This window comes from Athene noctua, chromosome 1 (genome assembly GCF_965140245.1).
Source record: "Athene noctua chromosome 1, bAthNoc1.hap1.1, whole genome shotgun sequence".
Classification (NCBI taxonomy): Eukaryota; Metazoa; Chordata; class Aves; order Strigiformes; family Strigidae; genus Athene; species Athene noctua.
Genome location: NC_134037.1, coordinates 177,705,561 through 177,716,889, shown reverse-complemented (window position 1 = coordinate 177,716,889; position 11,329 = coordinate 177,705,561). Strand labels below are relative to the sequence as shown.

Genomic DNA, 11,329 nt, shown 5'->3' with positions numbered 1-11,329 from the left:
AGGTCTTTTAAGGGTTGTATAAAGTGTCCTTTTTTAAATATAAGCAAATAGGTATCCAAGGATGAGGCTGTTTTAGCAAAATTAAATTGATGGTATACTCAGCAGTGTGCATCTACAGGTATTCTCATTTTGAGCCTGTTTTTCTGTGGATTGCTTGGTATGAATTTGAAGTCTTTCTATTTTAGGCTTTTCTGCTGTATTTCACACAGCAAACTGTGTAGATTATGGTATTAAGACCCATGTTTTCCTAACTGTTTTAAAGTATTCCTTATTCACCCTCCAGAAGTTCCATCACGTCTTTTTTTTAATTTTAATCTTTTTTCCAGTTTACTCTCTCTAGCAGCCACACTGTTACAAAGAAATTTTGTTTCCATCTTAGATTTTATCCTTTCTTTAGCTGGAGAAAAAAAAAAAGTTTATTTTTAAGATAAAAAGGTTAAAACAATTAAGTTAAAATAGTTACTTAATACTTTTGGGTTTGTTGCACTTGTGTGTGTGTGTGTGTATGCATATATGTATAAGTGTGAGATAAAGATAAGTGCATGCTGAAACATTTAATCTATCTGTTTGCCTTTCAATTAGATGATTAAAGAGTTACAGAAAGAGAAAACACTTTAAGAAGCGTCTACTAGTGGAAATGAAAACAAACCTGTAGTTAAAGTACTCCAAAAATGTCTCTCATTTCTGCAGCATCAGAAACATTGTAAAAGAAGACCAGGTGACATGTAGAGATATCCAGGGAAAATAATAGTTATGTTATGATTCCTGTGTTACATATAGTGCAAGATATCTTTAATATGTTTTAAAATATATTTACTTCAGTTCCTGTCCTGTAACTGTACTGTAAATATAGAATTGAATCAAACCCCTCTTAACAACATGAAGCACTGTAAGAAGGAAATCAGGAGTCTTCAAGATTCAAAAGTTTTCCTTCATTGGTCATACAAAACGTTTGTTCAAGAACAGAAATGAAATGAGAAAATGTGTGTAGTACTGGAAGCCAAGTGTGTCTTATGATAGCAATTAATTTCTTTCTATGGAGAACAGCGTACTATAAAGATTGCAGTTGAAAACATGTTGCCAAAAATAATGTGTCAGGAAATGCTGATTGCACAACTTAGTTTCTTGATGTGGTTTTAGGCCCAGATTTTCATGTAAAAGAAGCCTTTTTTCAAATAATTTTCTAAACTTGTTTGGCACATATACATGTAATTATTTTCATTGATACAATGGAGATAACCATGAAAAGTACTGAATTGCATCTAAATTTTATCCATCTTGCTGACTAGGACAAACGGTAGTTATTCACATAAAACCCCACTGATTAAGATTTTTAAATTCAACAGTTTGTTGTAGAAGGTGACAAGTAATACATTTCATTCCACGTTTTTTTCAATATTTATGATTGATAACAACTCTGTAGATAGAAACTGTAGTTTAAGAATTCATTCAGAAGCCCAGTTTTTCTTCTAGATTCTCTGCCCACTACATACTACATAGAAGAGTAGTGTTATGTGATGAAATACCAATATGGTAGAATAACACCTTAAAAATGGACTTAGCACTTCCCTGTCTTTTCTGATAGTATAATTCTCAGATGTTCAGAGGCTTTTCTAAAACTCCCCTGCAAAGTGACATCGTAGAAATCTAATTTTGAAAAGTAATACACATATTCTTCTTTCATGCCCTATGTTCACAAATTAACTTTTCATCTATTCTTAATTATTTAAGGAAGGTTAATTAGAAGGTAACTATAGAATTTGCATTTCAAAACCTCCTTTTTGTTATTTGTGTTTATTTAGAAATGTGATTTTTTTCCTTTTTAGGAGTGTGGCATAACTTTGTTCTTGGTGTTGCAAGTTTCATGGGTTTGTTTCTGCTGCCAGCCATTCTTTTCCCCTTCTATTACACGGGTGTTGGTGCCCTTGTCACTGAGGTTGCAGAGGTAAGACAAAATCTTTACTATTTTCATATTATATGCTTTGTGACCTGAAATGTACCTTTGTCTCTTACTATCACAGTCAAATTTGGTCAGCACAGTACTCTGCAGAATCTAATACCTTGCACTTTTTGTCTGCTTAAAGTTTCCTTCTCAGTGTCATGTTTTTTAGTATTAGTAAGTGAAGAAACATGACATGAATAATTCTAGACTATTCAACATACTATAAAACCATTTAGATGAGTTTGCAGGCTTATTTCAGTGTGGGGGGGGAGTGGTGGTGTGTTAACTTTTTTTAAGTATTAGCACCAAGTTAATCTATTGGAAACTGCATTATCACTGTAGTTATTGCTATCAGGTTTTAATGTTAAAGATTATTTCAAGCTGATTTCCTTGCTGCTTTCGTCAGCTGGAAGCAAACTAGAGATGGACTGCTGAGTTTCTGGAAAGGACTGATTTGGTTTTGACTTACTCAAATACAGCATAGTTGAACAGCAGAGCTGAAAGGATTCAGTCTTTCTTGGATCTAAAAGTGAACTGATGTAACTTAGGAGGAGAGTGACATTATGCTTTATACCTTCAAAAGCATAGGTACACCATGCTTTGTTGAAAGGTTCAGGGTATTAATTTAAGCTTCTTGAACTTAAAATGGTAAGAAAAACCACAGCATACTGACTTATATGAAAACAATTACTCAAATTTGAAGATGTCCTCCAGAACACTTGGAGACTTCCCCTTTCTTTTCTTTTTCCTTACAATAACTAAGTTATTCTTTGTACAGGATGTTGTTTTTGTAATGCTCTATCATAAGTTGAAATAATCAGTTCTAGTGTAGTGTGAGATTTTCTGTTTCTCTGGAAATAGTGTCTTAACCTAAAGATTTCATGGCTATTTGGCAGAACTGTAAACAAATCCTTGTAGTTTTAATTACAATAACATGACTGACTTTACTGTTTCTTCTCAGGATTCTCCTGCCAATGGACCAAGAGGTCTCTTTGTGGGAGACCTTGTCACTAACCTACAAGACTGCCCGGTTTATAGTGTAGAAGACTGGAATTCTTGTCTGGGAGACATTTCAGAGAAGTCACAGGTTGGCTACTGTATAAGTGCAGCCACGCTACAGCAGTTAAGCTTTCCAGCTAGAGGTATGACTTCAGGTGCTCTCTTCATTTTTATATATTTTAATTTTATCATGTCTTAAAAACTATTTTGGATTTAGGATTTGTCGGTGGGGACAGTTTTCTCATAAGTTGAGCCTGCTATTCTGTCTTAAGCAGTGACCAATATGCCATGCATTTCTGTGAAATCTGAAAGTGAGGAAGAGGTAGATAGAAGATTTTCTATGGTCTTTCAGTCATCCTATACAAATACTCTGTATGATCTGAAGAATGAAATTTGTCTCTTGAGGTTATTGCATAACTTGATTATTAGCAGTAATACAATTATCTCTTCTATTTTTAGTTATGTGGATCAACTCAGTGATTTTTTGCAGATGTAAATTCCACACATTATCTTACTGCTTTAATCAGCATGACATTACAAATTATATGACTTAACCCAATGATGTGCTTTATTATGGCCACTTCTGATGTGTCTCACTGTATGGGTTTTATGTTTCATTTGTTTCTTCAACCTCACAATATCATTGCCCATAAACTCAGTTTTGTCTGGATAGCACATATTGCTTCTAGTAGTCAGTCTATTTCCTCTGTTTTCATTTATGGTTAGAGTGCTTGTTTCTGTAATGCTTACCCCTGAGAAACAAAAAAATGTGAACTGAACTAAACTAGAACAATAAACAAAAATTAAGTAGAACAAAAGTCAAGTTAAATTGGCTGAATGTCTTGTGACGTGCCCTAAAGCACTCTAGAGTTTGTTTCATGCAAGCATCCATGGAGACTGAATTCCAAAGGTAAGGGGCTGCAGCTGAGCAAAACCTATATGATGCTATTCAGAACTTGAAAATTGTCACTGCATTTTTTCTGTTATACTGGAAGTAAACAGGAGGTTAGGCAATTCAGCTACCTATGTGTTTTCAGACATTATAGTTCTCTTGTGAGACTGAAAAGGTAATTTTTTTTTTTTAGTATGTAAGAAAAGTAGTCTTACAGCTGGCACCCAGATAAATATTTAAACTGGAAACTAGCAGAGTGTGGGTAAGATCCTGCTTTTAGAGACAGTTTGGATTATCCCTCTGAAGAAGAGGGCAACTTTGGCACATGCTTTCAGCTGGGCAGGGATGGCAAGTGAGAACCATTTCTTTGATGCTGTAGGTATATACGCTCAGATTCTGCTGTTCTCTGAAATGCAATACCAGAGTCATAGTTAATAAAACTGCATATTTTGCAACTGAACCAGTCCTATTTAGATTGAAATACTAGAGACTTAATACTAGAGACTCAATATTGCTTCCAAGCTTGGTTGCTGTATTGTGTTAGCAGCCCGTTGTCCCACTCCTGCATTCTAATCAGACCAGTCTGTCTGCATTTTCAGAGCCATAAGCTTCCATCAGTGAGAAATATTCCTCTGAAATTAAATGAACTCTGTATGGTCTCCAGCAGCTGTCATTTGTCAAAATCTTGACAGTTCACAACTTGACATAAATACAGAATATCAATAAAAATGTATCTAGCAAATGGACCCTATCTACTTGACCATAAAACAAATGGAGAGTAAACTATTTGAATATGAAGCTAGACAGAAAACAATGCCCCAAGGACCTTCTTGAAATTAAAAAAAAAAAAAAAAAAAGTGTTTTCAGTGTAGTTTATAGGGAAACTAATTTCATGGTCATTCACTATTCAAAAATATATGTGGTTGTTTAGCCGCAGGATACTTGAAAAAAGGATTGTATGGTTCAATGCTTGCACCTGTAAACCCCAGGCATAAAGCTCCATGTTAGCAGACTGCAGCTTATGCAGTGATAAATCAGCAACCAGTATCACAGGCTTGATCTACCTAAGGAAGGTACTGCAGTGTTGCTGTGACACAGATCCTTACAGTGACCGTTCCTTTGTGGGTTTTTTAAAAGCTGTTGTTCTATGGTAAGTTAGGTTTAATTCGTTTAAAGAACATCTGTACAAAGATTCTTTACCAGACTATTTAAATCACGGTTTAAAGCATCATTTATTCACTGCTGCAGCCTTCAAGTCTTGGAAAGCTTTCAAAACCAGAATCTTGTAAAGGCTTTCACATTTTAAAGAGGACATTTTGAGTCTTTATCATTTCCATAGCCAGCAAGTGAAATCAGTACAGTAGCAGGTAACAAATTCCTGTGCCAAACCTTAATGCGAGTTGAGGGCAACGGATAAAAGTATTTTGTAAATGATAATGCTTAGAACATTGCAGTGGTAGATCCTCAGTATCTCAAGGAGATTTATTAAGATGAAAAACTTGGTATGTGACATAATTGAAATCAGGTGACATTGTTAAAGTGGAGAAGCTTATTTTTAGTTGTAACTGAACCACAGCTAGGCTCTGTGAATTACTATAATTCTTGAAGGCTACAGAATGATTGTTTTACTTTATTGAGAGACTGATTTCTTTTCAGGAAGTTACTATAACATTGATCATTTGCTCTATGCCTATGTTCTTTAGTCTATAGAAGACTCGATGGCACAGTTGAATGTTGTAGTAACAACAGCCTCACAGATATTTGCTTTTCATATAGCAATAACTTGGACAGCCACCTGGTAAGTTACTTAAACTGATAAATTATGTTTGGTAAATCTGAAATTATTTAAATTAGTTATTATTTGTTCCCATTATCAATCAGGGCATCTCTAGAAGAACCATAAAAGGTCTTATACCCCTCATTCCTTAATGCATAAAGACACCTCCTCCATTTTCACCACCGAGTGAGAATATTGTTGAGAAAAAACAACTTTTGTGAACAAGGTGAAATTGCTTATTTTGGTGCCTCAGTATTTAAAGTTACTGAGCACTACAGGCAGAGCAAAGCACTGGACTATCTGTTCAGTTATTTTGTCTGAAGCCAGCAGTGCTGCTCACTAGGTTAAACTAGAAACATGAAAGAGGAGGTCCAAGGGATTGCCCAATTTCTCAAACTCAGGGCCTCTATTTGATTCCATTGTCATGATGTTGATTTTCTTATAATGTGTGGAAACACAAAGTTTCTCAGCAGGATTTTGACTTACTCTCTTCTAACTACAGAAATGTTTGCTAAAATATATGATCCAGTGATGTAATATTTCTAACAGTTCTGTTTACAAGAAAAAGAGCACAAGTACCAACTGTGTAAACTTTTCTACACATACCTGTTTGTTATTGTTCTGACCTCTAGTGATAAATACCTAAAGAAATCAAAATAACTCTGTTTCTACATCTGCTATGTTTACAGTTTCTACAATGTTAAACTTCCCACTTCAGGGTGTTTTTGTGGTATTTAGCCACTAAGAATTGAGCACAGACCAGTAGTTCATTTGAAATATGACAGTGGCTGGTAACATCCTGGAGTTCAGCAAGATTTGATAAATCGCTACCCCACTGAGCTTTGACATTCTTAAGCTCATAGCTGCTACTTAGGAACAGAGAAGAAATAAAAGCATCCAGAAGCCTGTGACCTTCAAGTGTCCTTAGACTGGCTGTGAGTTTTTGAACAATTATTTTAAATAGTCTTTGCAGTGCTATACAGCAGTATTTGAAAGTGTGCCCTCTCCCCTGCATTAGAATAGAAGCAGCTTGTATTGAGGTTAATGGAGAGTGTCAGACACTCGTGCATCTATGGGGAATGTAACTATCAAGCTAAAAAGCAAGAAAATACTTCTTTTTTTGCCTTTTTTTTTTTTTTTTTTTTTCCTAAGGCAAACATTAAACGAAGAACTTTCCTTGCTTGTGTTTAAGAACAAAAATAAAATTATCACTGAGCTTTTACAAGAGACATGACTGGGAAAACCTAATTTCCTGTTCCTTTCTACTATATTCTTTGGCCTGTGGGGAGCAAGAACGATCTGCAGAGTGAAACAGTGTTATGGGTAGGACTTGGGACACAGCACTGCATTAAGTCCTATGTTCATCTTAGTTGAGAATGGTTTCTTAGCTACCACACAGCCGGTAGGTTTGTTGGCTTGTTTGCTGAGCATAAGGTTTTGTTCAGCACATGAGGTTGTAGATCAGTGAAGACTAAAACTTCTTAAACAGGTAAGTTGCTGGTATGTTGATGCAGGCTCTGTTCATTAGAAATCACTGAATTATGTTTAGATGCCTTGATTTTTTGGGGGGATGTGTGTGTGTACCTTCTTAAAAATAGTTAGCTTTTCTTTTGGTACATGTGCACACCCTCTCTTCTACATTCCACCAAAAATGGAATGACAGTTTGAATATGTACCAGGTAAAGGTTCTGCAGGATTTGACAAAAAAACACAAAAAATCAGAATTTAAATCTGATTTCTTGGGCTGGTAGTATATCAGTGAGGCACTTCCTTTGCTTTAAAAAGGAATATATAGTGCCTTTTATTTTGATCTGTTGGAAAATACCTTTAAATTTGATAATCATTTTAAATGCCCTTTGCAGTATGCCTGTCTGCCAGCACGAAAAGTTATTGAGGCCAGCAAAGTTTGTCGAACCAACATGGACTGCCAGAAGGACTTTGTTCCAAGCTTTTGTGTGACTCCTTCTTTAGAGAACCAAACAAGGCTAATCAGGGTAAAACATCCACCACATATTGACATGCTGTATGTAGGACACCCCATGCATCTTCAATACACAGGTTGGTATTATTTATTAAAACAGTTTAAGAAAAAAGATTTGTAATAAGGTTTACTTTGCCTGGCTGCTTGAACAAGGTCTTGGAACGCTTGTCAGTTAACTTGTTTAATGCAGAATCCATTTCTTGTTGCAGCCAGTGGAGAGACATGGACTACTCAGGCCTAAAATGAAATGTGCACAGTGCAATGAGTTATGAAGGTAATAGAAACCATATGTGATGTGAGATGGTTGTTTTTTCAGAAAAGCGTGAAGGGCTATTTCTATAACAGATCTCTCTCAGGTTAGTCATGAGAACCAGGCACCTGCATTTTCCTAATACATAAACTTCTCAAAATGCTATTGTAAAATCTCTAGGGCATCTTGCTTTAACCCTTTGATTGGAATGTTAGCATGACTGCTTAAATCACACCTAATATCCAAGCATCTGTGACAGATTCCCATGACTACTGGGCCATAAGTACAATCACAACATAGTTTTTTTCCTTTTTTTTTTTTTTTTTTTAACTTATGTGCCCTGAATTAAATCACATATAACAGTTTAGTTCCTTCCTTTGAAATGGGCTATGGCTCTCCTTTAGACTTATATCCTTGAGACAGCTATGCAAGTAAAAAGTAATTCTGCTCTTGGAGCAAGTATTGAAAGAATGAACGCACTTACCAACATCCCTACTTAGTGGCTTGAATGGCATGGTGAAAATTAGCTTCAGATGGGCTTTAAAAGGTATGAAGTGTTAAACTACTGTCCTTCCTGAGAGGAACCTGTCTGTTTCTCACAGACAGCTATACCTCTCAGGGGGAGATTTTACTTCAGACATCCCGAAGTACCTCTTTAGCAAGGCATTGCACTTTTCTGAATAAGCACTGGAATTAGGTACAAAAGAGCTTTAGAAACAATGATGAAACCTGGTAGTGTAAATCCATTAGCATTCTTCATAAACATATTTCTAGTTAATCTGTCAGTCTTTATCTTTCTGTTCTGGTAATATTTTGATACTCCATGGCAAATTATTTATTTCTACTTGTTTACACTATACCCTAATTTAAGGCTAAAATATGATCATTTCACTTGTTATTTCTGCCCTCTCGCCACTTAGGAGGAAAACATTGTTCCCCTGTATCATGTCAACACACAGTTCTATATTTGATGACATCTATTCCAAATGGAGCAACAAATTTTAAGAATAGAGTTTGATAATTATTTTAAGTTCCCTTTCTTGGTCACTAACAATACAAACTACAGGTACTCTAGAACAACTGATATTGTTCTCTTTTCCAATATGTTAGACCAATGATGTTTTAGTGTTTCCTATTGAACAGTAGTTCAGCAAAACAATCAAATGTGTCAGTCTTTCAGAAGTCAGAAAATAATGTTTTTGAATCCAAATAGGTAGTTCTATTTTAAGAAGTTACTGTGTGAAAATACAATGTACACTATATTTACAGGAATATAATTCTGAAGTATTTACTGTACCCTAGGAATTGCACATTGGACATGTCAATTTGAAAGCTAAAAGCTTGACTTTATTACAAGCCTTGCTGCAAATGCAACTTGTGCTCCTGATAAAACACCAGAGCTAAAATTAGAAGATCCTGGTTTGGGCAGCAGGTGGTCTACTGTACCATAGAGCTTCATGCATTCCAGTGAAACAACTACTAAATATTTCAGACTTAACTTTGCACTGTCCAATACTGACTTGGGGCCAACAGGTTTGAATGAGTTTGTTTTTTCTTAGATGTGACTAATCAGAATGGGGTAACCGTTTTTTACAGTTAGGAAAGGAAAATAATATAATCCTCTACTGTGTGAATTTTGAAATAGCAATACATTCTAGTGGAATGCCTTATTCTTTAGTGTGATCTTTCTGCCTGCAAGAAACGTTACTTTCTAGAGTAGGGCTACATTTAACAGATGACCTGATATGGGGAGTTGCACTATGTGCACTATGTGCTATGACTTTACTTTATCTAGATATGTCACTAAAGTAATGTTTGAAAAGCATTCTAAGATTATGCCTGTATTATTTTCTACTTAGGCTTGTATTGTTGTCATGATAGTTCTGATTTATGGAGAAGCAGTAATTATTTCATATTTTCATTGGAAGCTAGCTTCCAGATACAATATTTTTTAAAACTTATATCCATGTTTATAAGAAATAGGCTGTACAGCTTACTTCCATGAAATGCTTCTGTTTCCTCAAAGTAAAATGTCCTAGCAAAAATATTTTTTGTTGTTATGGATGCTATATGCATACATACAAAACAAAGTATGTTTTTTCAGTATTAAAAAAAAAAGGTAAAGAATCATAATCCTAAATGAATTTACAGTGTTGGAGATTTGGCCAAAACTAAAACAGAGGGAATGATTAGGAATGCATGTTGTTTAGGATGGACACATTGATTAATCCTTTTAATTATTATCATTCTCTCTGTAAAAAATATCTAATGTAATCCAATATAAATTCATACTGTGGGTTTAATTCGTGGGGTATTATTCAGGACTTCTAGGCTTTTCTTATAGCAGGCCAATTATGCTCTAGAGGCTCTCCCTGTGTTGTACAGATGATATGTAAGGTTGAAATGGAGAGCCTTGTCATTATTGCCATGCAACTTTGCAGTGTTTCTTCTTTATTTTGTATGGGGATTTTTATTCCTTCGTGTCATTTCTGGTATTGCAAAATCTTGGCTTCCTTTCCACCCTTATTGGCTGTCAAGAATCTGGTGACTAACATTCACATCTGGAATTCACACTGCTTGAGGGAAGATCATATCCCTGAATGTTACTGTATCTACATCAGCCATCAGGGATCAAAACCTGCAAGATTTCTTTCGTGAAAATAAGATGGAATTTACCTAGAAGATAATTTCCCCAAACTGGACCACTCTCCTACTGCTGCTGTATGCAAGTCTTCTAAAAATAAGCCGCTTTCTGGCTTTGGGGAGTTTTTGGGCAACAACAGCCATAATCCCTGATGAAGATCTATATAGTACGGTCTGTTTTCTCAGTATTTCCATACTTGTTTCCCCTTATTGCTGAGGATGATCCTTCTTTACTTTCAACCCATATTTAAAGGGTTACATGTATAGTTCTTCTGGAGACCACACAGAAATATCTCATGCCATATTGTCCCTCTCCTCCATAGCATACATGCCCTGTCCCCCATGAAGAAGTTTTGAAAAGCTCTATGGTCAACCTAGTCTCCAAATCACTTCTAATTAAAATTGTTGTGCATTCTTCTCAATATTTGCCAACACCATCTAGCGTTAGCCAACAAAAGAAATGTTAATTCCAGGTCAAAGAATTGTTTAATTAGAGTGGGAAAACAATGACTGTTTTCTCTCACCCATTGCTGTTCAGATTTTCCCAGCAATGTCTTTTGAAGACAAGCCTAAATAACATTATTTCTGTAATTCTTTTGTTGTTCCTCGAAGGACAGATTTGCCTGCTGCCATTAGGTTTGATCCATTACAGCCACTAAATTAATTGCCTCCTATTACAGTGTCTAGAGCTCAGTCCAGCAACTTCCTGAAGAGTTTCTTTGTGTTTTAGAGATAACTTCAGTGGCAAGGTTTGGAGTTTAGATCCATGTCTAGTGGCTGTCAGGGACAACAGTTTGTTGTAACAAAGAGGGAAGAAGGTAAGTGATCCATTCTCAATGTAGGCA

The 11,329-nt window shown here is 35.6% G+C and overlaps 1 protein-coding gene across 2 annotated transcripts in view; it reads left to right on the top strand.

The window, feature by feature from the left end:
* The window catches only part of MBTPS2 (membrane bound transcription factor peptidase, site 2), a 32,543-nt gene that overhangs the window by 15,930 nt on the left and 5,284 nt on the right, over positions 1-11,329 (top strand). Inside the window, exons 6-9 of one of the 2 annotated variants that reach the window (XM_074905955.1) lie at positions 1,827-1,945; positions 2,904-3,084; positions 5,537-5,631; positions 7,473-7,668. In XM_074905955.1, the coding sequence (XP_074762056.1) occupies positions 1,827-1,945; positions 2,904-3,084; positions 5,537-5,631; positions 7,473-7,668 (591 nt within the window). Of the gene's footprint in view, positions 1-1,826; positions 1,946-2,903; positions 3,097-5,536; positions 5,632-7,472; positions 7,669-11,329 lie in introns of both variants that reach the window. The other variant, XM_074905952.1, reaches the window with a different exon arrangement.